General features: G+C 39.3%; 1 protein-coding gene across 1 annotated transcript in view; it reads left to right on the forward strand.

Moving 5' to 3' along the window:
- The window catches only part of ARMC2 (armadillo repeat containing 2), an 82294-nt gene that overhangs the window by 22186 nt on the left and 36749 nt on the right, over window positions 1-23359 (forward strand). Inside the window, exons 5-7 of the mRNA XM_075202884.1 lie at window positions 2378-2552; window positions 5237-5310; window positions 17791-17886. Of these exons, the coding sequence (XP_075058985.1) occupies window positions 2378-2552; window positions 5237-5310; window positions 17791-17886 (345 nt within the window). The remainder of the gene's footprint in view (window positions 1-2377; window positions 2553-5236; window positions 5311-17790; window positions 17887-23359) is intronic.

Raw genomic sequence — 23359 nt, forward strand, 5'->3', positions numbered from 1 at the left:
TTCATACGGAGGGAGACATAGGGTTTAAACTACATTAGTTTCACTGTGCCATCAAGATTACATTTTAGACTGCTGACAGTTATCTGCTACTACATGCAGATAAAGCATTGTCTGTCCCAACAAAATTGACACCTGCTAAGCATAGGTATTCTGATATCATAAACCGCCTCCATTCTGATATCATAAACCACCATGGAGGCGAGCAAAATGCTTTTCCAGTATTGACATAATTTTCAATACCCCCACAGCATCACCTTCTTCTATTTTACACTTAACAGACATTGGTGTGGACCTTTTGATCCAGTTTTATACAAATGAACGGAGGTGTAATTAGAGATGTGCAAGCAACTTTTTGCCTGAAGGAAACACATTGAAGGGACTATCAGCCGTATCAGCAGGGCCGGATTAACCCGAGGTCTAACTGGGCTATAGCCCAGGGGCCTCGGGCATCCAGGGGGCCCTTCAAACTCCTCAGCAGCATTATTGATCGGTCGGGGGCGGGGGCGCCCCCGGCCCGATCGATGCTGCTGAGTACTGTCAGTGCAGTCCTCCGTCCCGGCGCGCTGTAGTCTGCTTACTGAGGATATCTCGCGAGAGTTCATGAACTCTCGCGAGATCTCCTCAGTAAGGAGCTTACAGCGCGCCGGGACGGAGGACTGCACTGACAGGTAAGTGCTTGGGGGGGTCCTCGCGGGGGGTGGGGGGCGGCGGACGGCTCACATTGGGGGCCTCGCGGGGAATGGAGGGCCCCTTAGCCCAGGGGCCTCCATTCCCTTAATCCGGCCCTGCGTATCAGACAACTATTCAGTGCATATGTTCACATTGGGCCTCACATAAGTGCCCCCCCCCCCCCCAATTCACATTGGGCCCTCATTACCATCTGTGTATGCGACTCGCCTCTTGCAGACACAGGAGTGATCCGTTCTGCAATGGAGCCCAGGGGGAACTGCTATGTAGTCTATGGAAAAGAAAATTTAAATGTATGTTTAATAAAAGAACAGAGTCCCCTCTGAGCAACTTATTATAATTTGGATTGACCCATCAACTTTCTGCAGTGATATCTAAATTTTAATCTGAGGGGCAGGTGTAGGAGGTACGTGTAGAAAGAAGTTTTGAGTAAATTAAATTCCTGCTGTAAATCCATAATTGATTGCAATTTGCCATCAAAGAAAAAATAATGTCTGATTCGCACTCTACCATCAACTTTAACCGATTTGTTTGTATAAGATTAAGGAAGTTGAACACGTAGGGTCTGAGTCATTTAGGAACGTGTCTGCTGGTTTTGTGCTTATCATTCGCAAAAATAACGCTGCACATGCTCAGAACCGGATTTTACACAACAACGCAGCCACGTACAAGTCTGCTCCAAACGCAAACAACACTTACTACAGGCTATGATTTAGGGGAGTGAACAAGGTGTGGAATAGATGAATTTAAATTTAATTTATAATCATAAATGACTATAGTATTAACAGGTAACATTAATTGCTTAATATTTTTCTGTGCATTCTCTTGAGGTTATATTCCACATAGGTATTGTATGTATCCTGCAGCATCTGGTGTAGTAGAGCAGAGTAAACCAAATTAAATTATTTCTGGGACAGTTAGTGAAAGGGATGGTAGAAATCAGCGATAAGTAGGCCGAAGCTAAGGAAAACAGGGCTAGCGAAGCCGTCCAAGAGGTACAGAGGGAGATGGAATAGTAGAAGGAGCACATAAGGAAGGAGGGCCCTGCTCCTGAGAACTTACATCCTAAAGGAAAGGGGAAGACACAAATAGGGTGGTACTAACTGGGGGAGAGAGCCAGGACACGGGAGTTAGGAGGTGGGCTGATAGAATTGAAGAAAGAAATGAGTCTTAAGGACATGCTTAAAGCCTTTGAGAGTAGATGCTAACCTGATGGAACGTAGAAGATCGTTCCACAGCAGGAGAGCAGCCCGGGTAAAGTCCTGAAGACAGGAGTGAGAAGAAGTGATCAGTGAAGTAGTGAGGCGGTGGTCACAGGCAGAGTAGAATGGACGGGTAGGAGTGTAGGTAGAAATGAGATTGGAGATGTAGGGAGGGGAACATTGCTTAAGAGCTTTTAAAGGTGTTAAACTATCTGTTCTCAAATACCACTGCAAGAGACAACAAACAGTTGTTGTTATTACAGTACTTGAACCAGGACGTCGATTTAGGGTTACCTATACCTTCAGTGATAGTAACTAGATATTGAGTTGTGTATTGCAGACGAGTTATTGTATATAGTAGGAGAACAATGGACAACCTGTATTTTTCAGAGATTTATTTATCAGAAAAGTAGCTGGTACCAAATGTTAACTTAATTCGGTTGGCCATAATTTTAAGAAATTTTACTGTTTAATATTTACTGATACAGGAAAAGACTTTTCCAAAGATGCTATCTGTACCACAATTGGCACATCTAAAAGAGAAATAACGTCCTTGTCACTTTATAACCATGTGCCCCAACTGGAACCCAATGTTTCTGTTACCCCAGAAGTGCAAAGAAGAGCTCCTAAGACACCAAGCCCTCCCAATAGCAAGAAAAGCCGGTTTGTATTTAAGTGTTCATTTTGACTATTTGTACTGTACCACTGTGTAATTTACCCATTGCTGCTTTGAACTGTGAATTTGGGCAGACCATTTGAATATTATTCTCATTTTTCCATATTTCAATGCTCTCTTTATATAAATACCATAGCCTTATAATTTAATATTTGGACCTGGAAAAATATAGATGATTGTCTTGTATTGGAGCATTTTCGCTCACTTCTTTTTATTCCATTCAACCTCATAAAATGAAGGCTGTGTCTTTTCCCTTCACTAATGTATTGCTGATCTTGTAGTACATTGCCAGATGTTACAGTAATGTGTAATGATGATAAATAATATCCAAATGAGCTGAATTTTCTAAGCGGAGAAAAACATCCAAATGGTGAAAAGAAAGATGGAAATGATTTCATGTAAATAAAACATAGTGGCTATTTTATGCATTTGCTGCATGAACATCTAGCAATAATGGACATTTCTTAATGTTTGCAGGTGCCAATGACCTTCTGCCTAAATTGTAACAGTGATGAAGAGGAATACTTTGGTCATTAGGGGATTTAAAAAAAAAAAATGAAAAAAAATAATCCTGCAGTTCAACGATTTTTGATTTGTTTACTTATTTTTAAATCCACCAGAGATGCTTTGTTTAAAGCGAGCGCATTAAAGCTCTTAGTTGACAAGACAGACCTCTAGTGGCAAAAACTGTTTGTGTTTTAATATGCAGCAGTAATGAACACATCCAACAAAATTTAACAATATCTGCCTCTTAGAAAGCTGCGCTAAATTAATTTAACAATAAACCATCATAACAAATGTCACCTATGTCATTAAGACTACAGCACTTGAATGTTCTTGACACAACAGTGTCCCATTATAACTGAAGAAAGAAATAGCCACAAAAATGTGTATATTTGTGCCAGTTATTCACAGTTGGTGCGACTTTGTAAATTACTACTTTATTAAGTATTTTGAAAACATGAAAGGCAACATGTAACCCATAGAATCCAATAAGATATGAAATATGACCAATCTAGTGTATATTAGACTAGTATTTATTATGATTTATTTACCACTCCTCGCAAGCTTACAGTCTATTTGGAATTAGGAGTTTAGTACATGAGATTAAGTGGCACAGATTGCATATTGGTCCACTCAGATTGCAATATGAAAGAGTGCTTAGTGGGGCTATGTGATCTAGTCACACAGCATTGTTGGTTTAGGAGCCAGTAGGTTTGAGTATAGGAACAGAAAAATGTAAGTTTTTAATGAATCATGTAGACAGGTCGTAGTAAGGTAGAAGAGACTAGGTAGGTTAAGAAGGTGGCTTAAGAATTTTATAAGCTTTTATAAGTTTTCAGGGAGTGCTTAAACGTTTGGAGGTAAGGGGAAGGTTTTATTGTACAAGGGAGGAAATTACACAGTGAGTGATTTTATGTTGGTAGAAGTTTTTTATATTTGATTAGGTTACAGTACAAGCAACCAATGTAGGAACTGGCAGAGTGGAGAAGAAGTATAAGAAAGTTAAAATGGATTATAGCGGTGAAAGTCTGTTCCGGGAAAGACCAGTAAGAAGGGAATTGCAATAATCAATGCAAGACCTTTTGTTTTTGCTCTACTCTATAAGCGATGTGATCACAATGTGTGCTGGTCTCCTATCTGCCACTTGCCAAAAGCACAAAGGCCTAGGGCGGTGGTAGTCATGTTAACGGCTCTCATTATGCCGACAACTAGTATATCTACAAAATAAGTCCGATTTCCCCAATGCCTGTAGAAAGAAAGAGAGGCTTACCATAAAAATGAGTCTACATGTCCAACATGCTTCTGCTATATACCGATTGATGGAAATCATGTCACTTTCTAGTTACGTCACTTATCAGACCTACAGTGATATTTTGGGATTTAAAGCGGCAATGCCAGGACGACATTATTTCCTAATTTAAAGGTTAGGATCAGTGGTATGGTTAAAATTGCAAACACCATCAACACTTTTATATTACACACGGGGCTGCAATTGCCGCTTTAAATCCCGAAATATCACTGTAGGTCTGATAAATGGCGTAAATAGAAAGTGCCGTGATTTCCATCAATCGGTATATAACCGAAGTATGTCGGATATGTAGACTGACATTTTTATGGTAAGTTTGATGTTCCTTTCTATAGGTATTGTGGAAATCGGATTTATTTTGTAGATATTCTTGTCGGCATAATGAGAGCCGTTAAATCGTCCCCAACGCGCCTAGGGATCCTGTGGTTAATGCACCTTGCCATTCACAATATAGTGAATGCTAACGACCATCATGCCAAAAATGATTTTGAAATGTTCCTAGTGTGGTTGGCTTTGGTGTTCTATAGTGTGGACAAGGAGGAATGGGGACCATAGGAATAATTTTTTTTCCTGTGTCACCATGCACTTTACAAGCCAATATAAAAATGTAATGGGCCCTAAATGCACAGATTTCCCACGGTTGCATGTCTGACAACCATTTGGCCTAGGAGACTGGTAACGACCTATTGGGTGTCACTATGCTCCTCCCCCTTGTATTATATGATAAGTTGTTAGCCATTAAAGTGTATTTAATGGGAATAATGTTGGTTTGCATTAAGCTTGCTTCTATACTGACTTTTTCTTCTATACTGACTGATTCTTTTTTTTTTTTTTGTTTTTTTTGTTTTAATAACGTCCAAGGGATGGTGGTGGAAACAAGAGCAAATCTTCATACTCCAATAAAACTGAGAATACCTTACATTGTGACAAAACAGGTACAGATTACAGCAATTAGACTTACCAATTCTTGTCAGCAAACTATTTTAGTCAAATTGTCTACAGTTTGTAAACGCAGTAAAGCTCGTTAACAAAGCTACAAAAACGCGGGCTTCAGTGCTAATTGTTTTGTGACATCATCTGCTTTTTTTAATGTGGAGCACATAAATGTTGCCATAGAGGAGTTGCAGGCTCAGGCACCCCTGGTCTGATTGCATGTTCCACTGATACTGAAAGCTAAAAGAAGTTAGCACAACCCCTGCAGGGTACAAACTTAAACATAGCAATTTCTGCACATTTTAATTTCAATTACTGTTTGTTTGGCTTTAACATATTGAGAAAAATAAAACCTTGACTGTAACGTACAAGTGTTTGAGCGCCTGTCAGTTAGCACTTAACACCTCCTTTGGAAGAAATTGCATCTTCCAAAAACTTCTAGGCAGTTAAGAGTCTTTCTGTTCCTGCATTAGTATTTTCTCCCCACAGATCTCTAAGAATATTCTATTCTGGGGACTGTCAAGACCTTAATCTTTCATTCCTGTACCCTGGTTGATTTTGTGGTACGAATTTATTCACTAATGCATTCAGATATCTATATGTAGCCTTCCCCTGCTTTATAACTGTCAATTATCTTTAGTTTCTAGTTCGGAGTCAGCTGATTAGAGGAACCCATAGTTATTTAGAGAAGGCACAACATCCTGAGCATTTAGAAGGCTCAGATTGTTTGACTCCTTAAATGTTTTCATTTAGGTTAATACAATACCTAAGTAATCAATGAAGTTTTGGGAACTTACAAATAAATAAAATTAAGTCAACTGAAAGTGTGCACAAACTTTTGTATGTGCCACTTTCACTGTTTTATTTTTTTTTTTTATTTTTTTTTACTCTGCAAATAGTGTTTGTGCATTAAAATGTGTAGCATTTTGTGGATTCCGATTCACATAGCAAATTCAATCTGACCACTGTTGAAAAACTTTTACACACTACTGTATAAGGTATACTATATAAAAGAGACTGATTTAAAAATAATGAACCATTCGCCAGTGGGAGCGACCACTCCCGTCCTGTTTGGGGTAACAAACTGCAATAAAAAAGAAAACAATCCAGTTCAATAATACGATCAGAAGAAAAAAAACATGTCACATTTTGGTTTTGTACCTTTTCTGGAAAGTTGGAACAGTTATAGTTGACCAGAAAATTATTTGGAAGTTGCTCACTCCATGCTGCCATGATGATAATAAAGAATTTGCTTTGTAATAATATAATATGGTATATAAAATAATAACCGAACATATTTTTGGAGCTTTGTTGTGCTGCTCATTTGGCGTCTACCTTGATGAAAATGTTGAAACACTGTCAAGCTCAACAAAATACTGTACGTTTATAATGTTTAGTCAGAAGTACATATTTTCTTTAAAAAATGACAGTTGTTTTGTAGCCATTGCATTCAGTTTGTTAAATTTAGTTACATTAGTTCATGTATTTGATACTTTGTCTGTTTTATCATCAATAGTTCTATTAAAATTTTATACGTAAGGGGTGAGGAGGTACAGAAAAAAAAAGGGAAAGGAGGGGGCGTACAGAGTGGGGAGCAGACATAACAGAAAATTACTGGTTTTATGGTTAGGTATTTAAAGTACATAACAACAGTAGACAATTTGGGGAGTCAGGAGTTGAGGACTCAACTAGAAACTAGGGGTATATCAACCGGATCAGAAGTGGGGGAGCTGGTCATTTCCAGAGGCCAAATAAGTCTGGAACCTTCTCCGTCAGTTGTAAATTTGTGCAATAACATCCAATTTAACAATGGAAGAGGAAGGAGCCATAGAGTATGGGGCTTCTAATGTCTCCCTACGAAAGCTAAAGTGAATTTTCGTAATAACTTAATGGAGGGTAGGAGGAGATCGATGTTTTTGCGCTATTGCTGCTCTAGCGACCACCAAAATATGAGCCCAGACATAGTGATAGTGTTTTAATGGTTGATTGGGGTATAAATAGAGGAGGGCAGTGAGTGGGATTGGAGTTAAGGATACAGAGGTAACTCTCCGGACTAGGTCAAAGACCTCTTTTCAAAGGGATTAAATGATGGGGCACAACCAGAACACATGTAGATGATCTCCTGTATCTCCACAGTTGCTAAATAAAAGTGGGCTCCCTAAGCGCAATAGGTGTAATATATGTAAATGGTGTCAAGGTCAATCGTTATAATATAATAAAACGTTTATTCACAATGGGGATACTAGAACGTTCTGGCCAGAACAGTAATATGTCATCAATAGAATAATATAAAGTTCGAACTGGATAGCGTGCAACAAAAGTCAAACTCCATATCGAGCGCCAGAAGTAACAAGTGCGGTAGTACGGGTGCTGGTCCAACAGGGCCATATAAAGGCTGTGTAGTTACTCGCTGGTCAGTCACATAAGTAGATGAGGGTTGCTCAATGGTCATCAAAACGAAGAGTCCAGTAAGTAAAGCAAACCTCCGGTATACGGAAATAAAGTTCCTTAACTTACATATGAAATAAGGCCGCCATTGCTGCTCTCGGTCTTCTCCTTAATGAGTTCCACTACCTCCCCATAGTGCCAGGGGGCGCCGCTTGTGGATGACCGTGAAGTTCTCGGCAGTGGTCGGGGCTCGTCGGGTTGAGTTGCACATGCACACATGTGCTAGTTTGGTCAGTTGTGTGTGTTGTCGGCCAGTGCCTGATCGCAGTTCTCAAACGAAACAAGGTGTGCTGCAGCAGTCTTGTAGCATTCTCATCCAGAATGCGTATGGGATGTGTGTTAGCTTTGTATTACCAACACGTTTCACCCAGTGAATAACAATGCCTCCTTGGTGTTGACCAAGAGCAGCCCCAACGGCCTTATTTCACATGTGAATTAAGTTTATTTCCATATAGTGGATGTTTGTTTTACCTACTAGAATTGGACTCTTAGTTTTGATGACCATTGAGCAACCCTTATCTATTTCTGTGACTGACCAGCCTTTATAGGGACCTGTTGGACCACTATCCGTACTATCGCACTTGTCTCCTCTGGCTGTCGATATTGAGTTTGCCTTCTGTTGCATGCTGTCCAATACAAACTTTATATTTTTATTTATGAGCAATTTCTGTGCTGTCCAGAACGTTCTAGTATTACCATTATGAACAAACATTTGTTTTATTATATTATAACAATTGTCTTTGAAACCATTTACAGACATTATACCCATTGCGCCTAGGGAGCCCACTTTTATTTACTATCCTCCTGGGAATTGAGGAATCCCTATCCCCATTTTCTCCCTGTGTGGCTGCAAACTTTAGGGAGCACAGTTGACCCATCACTTTTGAACAGTTACGCCAACAAAATTTATAGTGACTAGGCCAGATCTTCTGGAGACGTGCTAGGGTAAGGTAAGGTAAGTTCGATACAATAGTTTAAATAACATTTCCACATTAGAACATTTAGAAACTGTAGACCGGTTACTATATATGATTTCCCATTGAGCCGGGGAAAGGGAGGTGTCGAGATCCTTACACTGGGGAATATGTTTGGTAGTGTCGGGCAGTCAGGAAAGGTGTTGGTACCAAAAGGTAATACCGCCTTAGTTAAGCAAAGATAAATATTTTGCTGGTCTAGTACTTCCCGAATGGGGAAGGGAGTTAAGGATGCTGCAAGAGACCTTTTTTGAGTTGTCTTTTTTTCCCCTCAGTAAAGAATAAAATATATTTATTTTATTACCCTTAGTTAGTTTGGCATGGAGAAGAGGTGGGGGAAGGTGGATTGGGGAATTTTGGCGGCAGAGAAATCCGATCACATGACACAACCGCAAGTATTTATAGAAGTCTTTGGACAAGATGTTCTATGTGTCCTGCAGCTGTGCAATGGAGCAGAGCCACCTAGGGCCAAATAGGTGTGCAATGGAAGAGGTTTCTACATGGGCCCAACTGGAGATATCGAAGTCAGGGAGTAGTATAGAAACTGTAAGGAGAGAGAGATTACTGGTCAGGGGGGAGAATCTGTAGATGCTCCAATGGTTCTGTCTCAAACTTTAAGAGCATTAGCTAGAGAGGTTGGGAAGTTAGGAGAATGGGACCTCAAATGTTTGGAGAATCAGATCAAATCTGATGCAGGGCACACAGCATAGAGGGCTCGTTCCATATCTATATTGCAAGGCCGGGAGGGACCAGTCTCTAATTTGAGAGAGAATGCATGCTTCCAGATATCTGGTCAGGTGAGGCAAAGCAAAACCCCCAAGCCTTTTACATAGTGTCATACAGGCACAGGACAACCTGGATGGTCGGCCTCTCTAGATATAGCAGAGCATCAATAATTGGAGTACGGACATAAACTTCTTTGGGAGAATATAGCAGATGGTGTTGAATAAATACATGAGCTTGGGGCGGAGCATTGTTTTAAAAGCTGCCACTCTGGCTAACCATGAAGCCTCATGTGTCATCCAGAAGCGAGATAGTTTGTGGAATTGGGCTATTAATGGATGGTAGTTGACCTCCAATATCGCTGAGATGTTTGCAGGGACATGAATCCCTAAATATTTAATCGATTGTTCTTTCCAGATGTGTCTAAATCTAGACTTCAGATGGGCCAAAGAGTCCGGGGGTATATTAAGTGGAAACGTTTCAGTCTTGGTGGTGGTGATGCCAGAGTGTAGTCTGATGCCTGCCAATTTACTCAATATGTGGTGTAGCGGATCTAACGAAGTTTCTGGGTCAGAGATAAATAACAGGACATCATCAGCAAATAAGCACAGACTGTGGCTTGTCCCCCCAAGATCGAAGCCCTTACAGGACTCCAATATTTGCAGGTGTTCTGCCAGGGTCTATATTGCTAACACATATATAAAGGGCGACAAGGGACACCCCAGCATGTCCCATTAGTAATGGGAAAGGTAGAAACCCGTTACTAAAAGCTTTAGCAGATGGGCCGTGATAAAGTGCCATAATAACCTGCAGGAAAGTCCCCTGGAACCCAAATTTAATTAAGGCTTGCCTCATTATGTCCCAGAGCAATCTGTCAAATGCCTTCTCCGTATCCAGAGAAAGCATGAACAGTTCGACACAGCGTCTAGAGATATACTCTACGAGATGGAGGACTCTACTCGTATTGCCCGATGCCTGGTGCCCCAAAACGAAACCCACCTGGTCAGGGTGAATGAGGGAGGGGTATGATCCTATTGGCAATCAGTTTGGCATAGATTTTAAGGTCCATGTTGAGGGGGGCAATTGGCCTATAGTTTCCATTTCAACTTTGTCTGTTTTAACTGCATAGCTCTGCTGAACTGTTTAAGGTCTTTGCTAATTTACTAGAAAAAACAAGCTCTTGCAGCGCTAGACAATAGTAAATCTAAAAACACAGAGTAAATAGAAATATATTTAGACATATAAACTCCTGGTCACCATAATAATCAAATAATCTGTTTAACCAGCAATGTATATAAAAACACAGTAACTTGTCATCAATTGACAAGAACTCAGTCAAGTTAAGTCACATAAAAAAATAAGTTTAGAGATTAATATATGAAACTGCGAGCAACTCGCGTCGTTGTGAGAAGTGAGCGTTACGTGAGGATGCATCCCGTAAAGCAGACTAGTTGGTACACTGCTACTATAAATTCATAGCAAGATAAGCGGGACAAGCGATAAAAACACTTGACAAGAGTTCAGGATAATAAACTGAATGGTAAACTGACGCGTTTCATTACATAATGTAATTCCATCAGAGGGAAATCTAAGTAGCTCCCATGTAGCTGGGGGCTCTTACTTACATAAAACTCATCAAATCATTAGCCTATCAGATACCACTAGATTATTTGGTGTACCAGGAGAAACTGAGACCTAACATTTAACCTCTGGGTACCAAAATCCACTGAGTCAAAACACAAATATGTATACAACAGAAATTGTAACAAAATAATTATACCAGTTGTCACAGTGATAAAGTCAAAAACAAATAGTATATAATGAATAAGATATTGGATTATATCTAATGTATACAGATATATAAACAACTAAATAGATGGAAATTATTATTAATCTTATCTTGCAATTAGAAGTTGTATTCTTAAGGAGATGTGCTAAAATCTATAGTATATTATAAAGTTCCACAACTTCATTGAGACCTTCTGGATGAAAAGTGTTAAGCTGTTCCTTCCAATATACTTCCTGTTTACATAGCTTTCTAGATCTGTTACCCCCTCTAATGGTAATTTTAATATGTTCTACCCCAACAACTGTCAGACATGTTGGGTCTCCAATGTGGACTGCAGCATAATGTCGTGAGACACTACGTGACAAATATTTTCTAAGGATGTTTCTTCTATGTTCAGTAACTCTTTGAGAGCTCTAGTAGTTCTAACAATGTTCTGTAGAGAACATTGTACATACTTTGCCTTTTTACTAGGAATGTTTGTCTCCAACTGTTGTTGGTGGTAAAAAAATAAATATATATTGGTTAATGCCCATAACATTACTCTTTTTATTTATTTAATTTTCTGCTTTCGCCTTCAGTATCTCTACTGATTTTGCATATATACTATACAGAGTGTAAACAAAATGACGTTGGTTATTTTGCACTCATCAAATACATTATAAGTGCTAATCTAGATAATGCAACCTGTATTCTGTATCAAAGCAGGGAATGTTAGTTCCACACATTCTAATACATGTTAAGCTGACAAACTCACGCCATCTCCTTCCCCTCTGGCCAGGCCTACACTAAATATAAACATTAATTCAATCTGAATTTTAACATAATTACTGCTAGGCTTTTCAACTGGGTTGAGTCTCTTACCTAGCCAGCTTTTAAAGGCATCTCCTCCCCAAGCAATAGCCGCTAATAGACACTTAGAGAATCGACACAATTTGGATAGAGAGGAGAGCTACAATATATATATCTAGGAACTAGCTCTGGTAGTAGCCTTTGTTAGTGATATAGTGTTATGGTGCCAAAAATAAGGGTCACCACCCAGTAACTCAGATTTTTATTTTTTTTTAAACTCTTTATTTATGCAAAAAAAAACCCAGAAGTTCCATATAGCAGATAATAACAGGGAAGAAAAACATTTGAATATAAGGGCCAGAACATGACAATTGAGAAACGGGAAGAAAGTCAGGCAGATGACAAATTGTTAAACAAATTCCTAAACATAAAAGGAAGCAGTAAATTAACCCATAGAGAGGAAATAGGTTGGCCCAATCAAAGATTATGGAAGACTCAGCTGCCTTGGAACTCTAAATCGATGCTGCTTTAATTTTTTATTTTTTAGAGAGAGAAGTAAGGGAGAAAAAGAGGGGGGAGGGGGGGAGGGGTGGTGGTGGTGGTGGTGGTGGGGTGGGGGTGGGGTAAGGACCTGGTAAGAGCTTCTGAAGAAACAGCCTTTTAAGTAGCGGGCATATTTGCTTGATGAAAAGAATACCAAAAATTCCATACCTTTTTGAAATTTATAATTTTGTCGTGGAGAAGACTGGTGATGTATTCCATGGAGGCCATGTACCACACACGAGAGACTACACTTTAGAGGCTGGGTGATGAAGGGACTTCCATTCCTTCGCTATCTGTAGGCGAGTAGCTGCACAAATGTGTTAAACAAGTCTAGTAACTCAGATTTTTGAACATTAAGAAATGCTTTTAATTATCAGCAACGTATTTAAAAACATCAGATGCTTAGGCCATTCAGGGCACTGCCTCAATGTCTTGACCCTCACTATCAAGTGGGCAGCTGGGCCGATTGTCAATTTAGCTGAAGTGGCTTAAAGTACAACAATACTCAGTTAATTTACTGCTGGGGTTCCTTCCTCAGCCAGCTAATTTCTCTCTTCTGGCGCATGATACACTCGTGTCCTCACTGCGCCCTCTCTCCTTGCCTGCCACCTGCACATCTGTACTGAGCCCCTTTCCTGCCACCTGCACATCTTTACTGAGCCACTTTCCTGCCACCTGCACATCTGTACTGAGCCACTTTCCTGCCAGCTGCAGGTCTGTACCGGGGCCTTTTCCTCAGCTCTTCAGCATCTCAATGAGGTATAAGGTGGGATATAGCGCCTCCCTATAACAATGTTGGCTAACCTGTGACACGCCAGGTGTTGTGAAACTACAAGTCCCAGCATGCTTTTCCAATATATATAGCAGCTTATTGCTGGAAGGGTATGCTGGGACTTGTAGTTTCACAACACCTGGAGTGTCACAGGTTAGCCAACACTGCCCTATAAGATAAGGAGTGGGGCATGAGGAGAGGAGAACAAAACAGGGAGCAAATCAGTGCCAGTTGATCTTGTGCCCAGGATTATAGATATATTTTTTTCTATTAGCCACGAGCACACTGCAGTGTCTCACTGCTTGCTTCTATTTTTGTTCGTTAAACTTGACATGTTTTGAAACTTTGTTTTGATTAAAACTTAAAAACAAAGTTGTTTGTCATCCATAAATGTACCTGGATAAAACCGGTCTACATAGCAGGGTGTGTACGTACCTGACAGTTCCTAGTCAGTGCACTGGAACCAGAGCAGTTACTGAGAAAGGAGTGCACTGTTGGACAGGTTAATTCAGCAGTGTAGTGTGCTACTACCATAAATATTTAATCTGCTTAAAAACAAAAAGCCTTTCTCTTTCTTTAATAATGTATTCTGAGTAAAGTAATACTTCAGAAATGTTTGTGTCTTTGCAGAGGGCAATTTGATGAAACATCACATATGCATTATTATTTTGGGCTACCCCTGACACATGTTGCTGTAATACTCTGCTTTCAGCTGCTGCTTGGGCAAACTGATGTTTGATCCATAGGATCACACATCCAAGTTTTACATACCATGCAGTGCATACTCTGATCAGGATGCGAGGGGAAATGAAACCATTTCCCAATACCTTGCAACCAACGCAAAGCCTCATTCAATCCATTCTTGTTTAATCAATGTACCGGTAGTACCCCTTCACATAAGCCTTAATCCTACTGCCTCGTCCATCCCACTGCCCCTTCCTTAACAACTCCCTCCCTCTAGGAGGGGATGGGGGCACTGTGAATCTTGTATTTTAGGCCCTGCCCCCTGCAATTAAATGACGTGATTGTGTCATTTCATCGCGTGGTGGGGTCAGGATGATGCAGATAATAATTACCTGCACTTCTGGGAATTCTGGAGTGCCCCAGACATCCAGGAGAGTTGGCAAGTATGCTTAACATTCAGTGCAATTCAAAAATTAAAATGGTCTTCTTTATGGTGGCATAATGTAAAATGTACAGCTTATGACCACTTACATCTCTGGTTCATGAAGTAGAGCAAGATTGAACAATTGCTGCTTCTCCATTCATAGCTGAAGCCACACCTGCATATTTAGGACACTGTCCTAATGCGATCTGATGCAAAATAAAAACATTCAAATGCAGTTTAAATTAAATTACTGTCATTGTCCTACCCATATTTATTCCACCCATTTGTATCATGTACAGAATATTTCTGTTACATTGGATGGTTTAGTCAGAAGCTCTGCTTTTTCATTGCTTTAATGTAGAGAAGAAACGCCCTCTTTAGCAATGAAGGCTAGCATGTTGGACAGGTGTACTTAAATCTAAAATAATGTTATAGTTCAGGTATATTATTTATATGTATATTATGTATCATGCTTTATGTATATGTGTATATATATATATATATATATATATATATATATATATATATATATATATATATATATATATATATATATATATATATGTGTGTGTGTATATATGTAACATATATATTTATTTTAATGCAAGCCATGTGCCCTTCAACACATACAACAAATAGGACCCCACACACATACACACACTATACCTCAATGCCAGAACCGGCTTACACAGTGCGATGCTGCCTGCAAAATAAGCTGCCATTTACTTTCATTGCAGCTCTATGTAACAGGTTCCATAAGGCTCCATTATAGAACTGACTTTTTAGTACTTATCTTTGGGGAACTTTCTGAAAGTGGGGGGGTAAGAGGCGGGGGATCATGGACAAAATATGGTGACAACTCCTTTAACTTCGGACAGTATGCCATTTGTCCATTACATCCAACCTATCCTAAATTAGTGCCTGTTTCACAGTCTTATGGCCAGACTATTGTCTTTGTTTACACAATTATTCCATAATTGCTGCCTTCATGCTATTCTGTTATATAACAATATATTTATCTATATTTTTATTTTACAATAAGAAAAAAAAAGTTTTGCTTAGAATTTATAGATTCTAACATGAATCTTGATGTCAGACTATTGTATTGTAGTAATGTTTATCTTCTTTTCTTACATTATTGTGCCAGATGTAGGATATAACCATGTCTCAGCAGGAGTTTAGAGGTTTGTTTTGTTGAATAATTTCTTTTTGCAGCGGTGAGTACTTTGAGGAGACAATGAAGCAAAATATATGTCTTGGTATTTGTGGGAGAGGCTTCAGTATTACTGCAGTGTTGCTAAGGCTTCTAAGCTTCCATGCTAAAAACAGTAGCCAATCACTGAAGACAGGGTAGTTTTTTTTTGTGACCAACTGAAAGAAGTGTGAGTTGTTAGTACACCACCAAGACCGCAATAACTTGGCAGTCGTCAGAGCTCATTTGTTTTTTCAAGTTTCCTGTTCATTATCTGAAACCCAAAGTTATAGATGAAAAACCACTCGTCTCAAGATTATTTACGTGGTTAGTAAAGGAGAAAGAGAACTAAAAGCATAGTTATGACTTGCTTTCTAAAAAAATAAATCTAATTGTATGTATAAGTATATGTGTATATATGTGTGTGTGTGTGTGTGTATATATATATATATATATATATATATATATATATATATATATATACACATACACTGTATATTTTTACTTGTATGTATTTTTAACATTAAAAATCAGTGGACAATCTTTTGTGTAAACTTATTGTGTACATTGACTTCTATACAATGCTATGAATATGACATGTTCTTATACTTTGCACTATTGTTGCCCTTTTCATCAACACATTTTAAAAAGTACTTCGTTTATAAAATGTTATCATCTCTGCTATAAAGGGGACTGTTTATGATTCACCATATTTTTTGAAGATTAAGAACAGATACATTTTTTACAGTGCCATAAACATAGATACTTTTTATGCCCTGTCTATAGGTAGAGCTGCTTGCTGCTATTAAGGTGTTTGCAACCTAGTGTCCCACACATGCATTCAAAACAACAGTACTCACCGGCTATAAATTGTAGTTTCTCTCCGCAAACATCCACCTGCTCCTCAAATTGTGAGAGACTGAGTGAACTGCCTAGCAGCCTTTTAACAGCACCTTATCAGGTGCAACTCCTGACTATCCAACAACTTTCTATCTCTCTGATAAACCTGAAATGGGCCATATAAATGGAGCCTGCCCTTCTCTCTACAATCAAAACCCCCAGGGACTATTACAAGTATTTCTTACAACTGAAGACAATCTCTGGGAAGCTTTTTCCAACCACAAACAATCTCCCTGGGGTTGTAAAATACAAATGACAGAAATTCAGGACTTAAATACCTGCCATTCACTACTTTCCCAGTCTTTCTTGCACAGCAGGATGCTTGCCATCAGGGTCAGGACACTGTGTTGCTGGGTCCCATGGCAAAATTTAAGTAAGGGCCCAACAATGCCATTCTAGTCCCCTATTTTCTCAATAGAGCTGAGCGGGAGCCTTATGTGAGCATGCTTGGGCGGTAAAGCAAGGGAAACATTGCCAGGCCCCGTTGTCTCCTAGCTTGTCATTTATTTATTTTTTAGCAATATATGATATCAAATACAAATGCCCTAGATTCAGGAAATCAAAATAGAAAAGAATATAACAAAAAAAGTAATTAAATACCTAGTCATTTGTGGGTAAATCTCATGAAATAAATGTGTAAGTAATATACTATTCTAAATGTTTGTTAAAGATTGAAATGATATGAACACTCTAATAAATGGGGTCCTTTAAATTTCTAAGGCACAGACAAGTATATTATAAAAAAGAGAAGGGGTATATTATAGCTTCTGCAGCAAGATTCACGTGTAATTGCAGCCTGGTCACTTGGGCAGATAGTTTATGATAGCAGATAACTAAACTGCAGACGTTTTTGGTTCTGTCTGGTACCCTGAGGTTGACCTTTATCAGAGAAAACCACATCCTAAAAGAGGTAATTTATAATGAGTTATTTGAAAAAACACAAAGTAAGTCAATTATATAAAGGACAATAGCGGCATCACTAAATACTGTTAAGAGATAAGAATTTTAGTTATCTAATCACATGCAGACTATACTAAACATATAGGTATAACCTGTGAATAGCCCCTTGTATCTGACAATGTTTTGTCATAAGTATAAATGTCAGTTCCAATGTCTATGAACAATACACAATTCTTAATTCTATCCTGCAGCAAAATGAATTATCTTTCTATAGCACAAATAAATTGATTTTGTGTGCTCATATATTTCTCTATTGCATACTGCTTTTTCCTTTGGACGTGTAGAAGATGAAGCAACAGCGACTGAAACGGAGACAGAGGGGGAGACTAATTACTGGAATGAGAAAATATCACCAATTCTGCAGGTCCTGGAGGCACCAGGTATGGAGGAAGTTCAGCTCTTTGTACAAAAATTAAAATCATTCTGCAGTTCTGAAAAGCAGTTTTTTAGCTGAGTGGGGGCAGTTGTTATACTTTGCAATAATATTGACACATTTTGGAGGTTTTGGTCTAATACACACTGCTGGCTGTAGTGCTCACATTGTGCCTGTTATAATAGGAGGAACAATAGTTTATTCCAGTGTAATAGGACTCTGGGCTCCAAGTGCTGGGTGACATGTGAAATCAGCCATGTGGAGCACCCGGGAAATAGGTGCTGGGGAGAATGCTGCCTGTGGTTCTTTTATGTCATCTCCAGTTTCCCGACGTGTGCTATTGCCAGAAGACACTTTAAACACATGCTGGTATTGGTGCTTCTTATGTCTTTTTAATCTACCTTGTAGGGTATATCAGAATCCTTTTCGATCAGTCTATAGAAAGCAGTCTGAAAGGACAATTGGCAATAAAAAAGTAAAAATGTGCTTGTTTTGGTTAGGAAATCACTAAAGGGAAGATAAAATGTGTATATGACTTCAATCATTTATTTGAATGGACTGTGTCTTTTCATGCGTTTTTAATGAGTTTTACATGTGCAAAAAAGCTTTCTGCCCAAGATGTAGCAAGTTGGGATTATTTTTTTATTTTTTTTTTGGCTGCTCTTGTACAGTAGATTAATAAATATATATTTATAAATTTGTTCTGTATTACTTTTATTATAACTTTGGTTATTCCTTTGATTGACAGCAGGGCAGTCGAGATGGAGGGATGTGGCTATAGAGCACCCCCCTCCAAACTGGGTATTTTAAAATGTTACCTTGCAGAATTGAGACACATTTCTGAATTTATTTAATTCAATAATACCCATGATTTTTTTTAGATGTTACAATACTCATGTTAATCTATCTTACACCTCTTTATGAAGAATTATACCCCACCTGTCTGTGTAAGGTTTAAAGGAGAGAATTTTACAGTAAGCATTAAAATATCTGGGTGGATTTGAAAATGTTTGGCGTAAGTATTATAAAATTACTTTCTGCAGTGGGAAGCAGAAAAGAGATTGTATACATGATGCTCTCTATATGTTCAATACATGTAAGGTCTTGCATATTTATTGTATAGTGGAAAACTATTGCCTTGTGCTGATCCAATATGGTTACCAGAATCAATAATGGATCAATGTGAGAGCTATGACCCTATTGCAAATGTGTACCTTCCACATTGGGTTCACTATGGAAATCTGGCGACATCATTTTAACGTCACTTGTAAGCCAACCTAGGTCACCCTGTATTCCAGCAATTAAAGATTGGCTAGCATGAGATCACTATTACCAGTAATCTTATGACGCTAAGGAAGTAAAAACAAATAAATAATACAACTACTTGAAATAATTAAAAATTTAAATTAAATAAACTGCCTATACACCCCCAACTCACTCCACTGCACCTTGAAACCATGTTGCCCACTTTAATTGACACTGATACATTTGTATCATTCAGAATGAATGTTGCCCAAACCTATTTTAAAAATAAAAAAAGTCAACCCCTAAAATTTTCTATGCCAACTTCCAGCCCTATCTTTCCTTATTCCCAAGATAGATTTTTGCAGTTGCTACATATTTTATATCGCCTACATTAAACTATGTTCTTATGTTCCTGGCCCTATAACCTTTATACCCAGAACAAACCGTTTTGGTTTAAAATTCTAGGAGTTACACTAATTGCGTTAAAGTAACGAAGGTTAGAATCATGGCAATCTGCCCCACCAACCCCTATTTTTCTTGTTTTTGCCCATAAAATGAAAAACTATGAACATAAGTATGTTTTTTTAAAAAAAAAAAAGCGCAAAACAAAGAATTGTCAGTCCAGAAGAAAACCAGTATATCATTTACCAGGGTATATTTGAATTAATAAAGTCATTCCCAGAGCAACAGGCTACAGTTGCACCTCTCTATCTTGCCTTTATATTGTGGTCTACAATTCCCTTCCACTTTACTGCATACTTCATAATTATAGCCTAGTAATGATAATTATGGAAATTGTATGTTAATGTTGTCTTGATCTATGCTTATATCTGAAAGTACTTCAAGCTAAATGGTTTTCTGCACAATGACTGTGTGTAAGCAACAAAGCAGTTAATATATTTTGTTGATGGAAACAGGCATACTTTCGGGGCCAGAGATGCGATGTTATCACAGAAGAGTAATCAACCCAAGGGCGGGCTGGAGCGTGGGGCAGGGGGGCCGATGTCCCCCGGGCCGGACCCAAAAACACTATTTTGGGCCGGCCCTAACTTCACTTACTCGGTGGCTGACCCCTTCTCCGGGACCAGCCACCTTCTCATTGGCTGCTGCCGAAAGCCCATCCTCCCTTCTGTTGTGACATGGGACGCGCACCACGTGTTAGGTGTCGTCCCATGCCAGAAGACTGCAGAGCGCGCGGCGCGTATAGAACAAGGTAAGTGCGGGGTTGTGTGTGGGTGCGTCAGTGTCAGCAGCATCTTGTATGTATGTCAGCAGCATATTGTGTGTGTGTGTGTGTGGCAGCATATTGTATGTGTGTGTGTGGAAGCATATTGTGTGTGTATGTGTGTGTGTGTATATGTATATGTGTGTGTGTGTATATATATATATATATATATGTATGGGGCCAGTATATTGTGTGCGTCTGTGAGAATGAACGGCCAGTAAATGAATGCAAAATGTGTGGCGGCCAGTAAATTAATGCTGTGTGTGTCTGGGGGGCAGTACATGAATGGTGTGTGTGTGGGGGCCAATAATTGAATGCTGTGTGTGTGGGGGGGGGGCAGTAAATGAATGTAGTGTGTGGGGGGGCAGTAAATGAATGTAGTGTGGAAGGGAGGGGGGGCCTTAATATAATGTGGGAGGTAGGCTATTAATTTAATTGTGGAGTGCAGGTGGGGGCTAATTATTGGGTGCTATTTTATTTGTGGGGTGATGGTGGGGCAATTTCATTTAATAGTGGGCCTATGAATTTATAATGGGGTAATTAGACCTTTAATTTAATGCTGAGGTGGTTTGGGAGCTACTTTATTAATTGTGGGCTGGTTGTGGAAAATGAGGTCTATTTATTAAATGTGATTATGTTTTTTTAATGCCTGTGATTGTTGTGGGAAATGGTAATATTTGTTAAATGTAAATGCCATTTAAATTATTGTTGGGGCTGTTTGGAGGGAGGGAAATAGGTTTATATATTAAATGTGTTTGCTATCTAATGTCAGGGTTGGTTGGAGAGAAAAAGATATATTAAGCAAATGTGAATATTATTTTAATGTTGTGGCTGGAGGGAGGCCTAATTATAAAACGTGAGTGCTATTGATTTAACATCGGGACTGGTTTGAGTTTTCTAACTTTCATGTACCCATTTTTTTCCAAATAGGGCCTCCAACATTCCAGGATCCAGACAACCAGCAAATGAGCTAAAGTAACCAGCAGCCGCAAGTGGTGACAGTGACAAGACAGGTAGGAGAGAGCAGGACAGTCTGCCAACTGTCCTGAATCTGGTGAGACAGTCCCAAACTTGGGTGACTGTTCCGCTTAGGACAGTTGGGAGGTATGTCCCGCTTCACCGTGTACTGCTTGTGAAGGCAGAACTGTGTGCACCTAACAGTAGTGCACACAGTATTGCCTGTGTATTTGTCTAAAATGATAACCATGCTACAGCTCTGGGCCTGGGCATAAAAATATATATATATGGATTAAGCAACACTACAATAGCCTCTTTTTATATATATATATATATATATATATATATATATATATATATATATATAGATAAATATATATTGTACCAAAAACCACCCTTTAAGGATGGGCTGCTGCTGTGTGCTTGCCCCACTGGCTGGAATCTGCCAGCCCTCCCCTGAATCAACCCTTTTTATTACCCAGTAAAGAGCCTCAAGGACCATACAGGTTTGACTTACATATTCAAATTTCCTTTTGCTAGAAAGGATTGTATTTGGGTCACTCCAAGTTCAGTGTGTATCCCCTGGACCCAGCACTCAACTGTTCAGGGAGGTCAGGTCCTGGGAGTGTAGAGATATGGAAAGAGGACGCTCTGGCTAACAGCAGTCCAATGCTTCTTCAGGCGCAGAAAATTACACATTTTAGCATGCTCGAGGAGCAGAAGACGAGAAGTGAAATCAGAGCCCGCCACTTGTTAGGAATTTGGCACCAGAGAGACAGGAGAAGCTGCTAAGTTTGCTGCCTATCTCAAGAGGAGCTAATGGACGAAACAAAGCAGTGCAGCTGAAGCCTGTAAGTCTGCCTGACAGCACAGAAACTCCTTGGAGAATGAGTGCTATGAACAGAGAAGCTGCATAATCAGGCACAGCCAAAAAGGACAATGCCAGTATAGAGAGGCTAAATGGAATGATGAGGACTGCCAATCCCTTAGAGAGAGCTGTTAGTCTTACAGGAAAAGCTGCCAGCTTACTAGAGACTGCTAGGTTTCCAGAGGGAACTGTTCATGTTAGAGTGAAAGCTGCCATTTCCATAGAGTACTTTGCCATGTCAGAGAGCAAGCTTCCAGACGGTGTCTCGATCTGTTCCAAGTGTCGGAAAAAAATGAGAAACAAATCTGAATTCCATTCAAAGTACCTGCTACTATTTCTACTCTTTTTCCACATGAGACCCCTCCAGGCTTTTGATCTCTACATCAAGAGCCCACCAGGTGTCCATAGCATACAGTCAAGTCCATAAATATTGGGACATCGACACAATTCTCATATTTTGGGCTCTATACACCACCACAATGGATTTGAAGTGAAAATAACAATATGTGCTGTAGACTTTCAGCTTTAATTTGAGGGTATTTACATCCAAATCAGGTGACCAGTGTAGGAAGTACAACAGTTTCTATATGTGCCTCACACTTTTTAGGGGACCAAAAGTAATGGGACAATTGACTCAAAAGCTATTTCATGGACATGAGTGGGGGTATTCCCTCGCTATTTCATCATAAATTAAACCGGTAAAAGGTCTGGAGTTGATTCTAGGTGTGAAATTTGCATTTGGAATCTGTTGCTGTCGACTCTCAATATGAGATCCAAAGAGCTGTCACTATCAGTGAAGCAAGCCATCATTAGGCTGAAAAATCAAAACAAACCCATCAGAGAGATAGCAAAAACATTAGGTGTGGCCAAATCAACTCTTTGGAACATTCTTAAAAAGAACGCACTGGAGAGCTCAGCAACACCAAAAGACCCGAAAGACCACGGAAAACAACTGTGGTGGATGACGGAATAATTTTTTTCCCTGGTGAAGAAAAACCCCTTCACAACAGTTGGCCAAATCAAGAACACTCTCCAGGAGGTAGGTGTATATGTGTCAAAGTCAACAATCAAGAGAAGACTTCACAAGAGTGAATATAGAGGGTTCACCACAAGATGTAAACTATTTGTGAGCCACAAAAACAGGAAGACCAGATTAGAGTTTGGCAAACAACATCTAAAAAAGCC

The sequence above is a fragment of the Mixophyes fleayi genome, chromosome 3 (assembly GCF_038048845.1).
Source record: "Mixophyes fleayi isolate aMixFle1 chromosome 3, aMixFle1.hap1, whole genome shotgun sequence".
NCBI classification, from domain to species: domain Eukaryota; kingdom Metazoa; phylum Chordata; class Amphibia; order Anura; family Limnodynastidae; genus Mixophyes; species Mixophyes fleayi.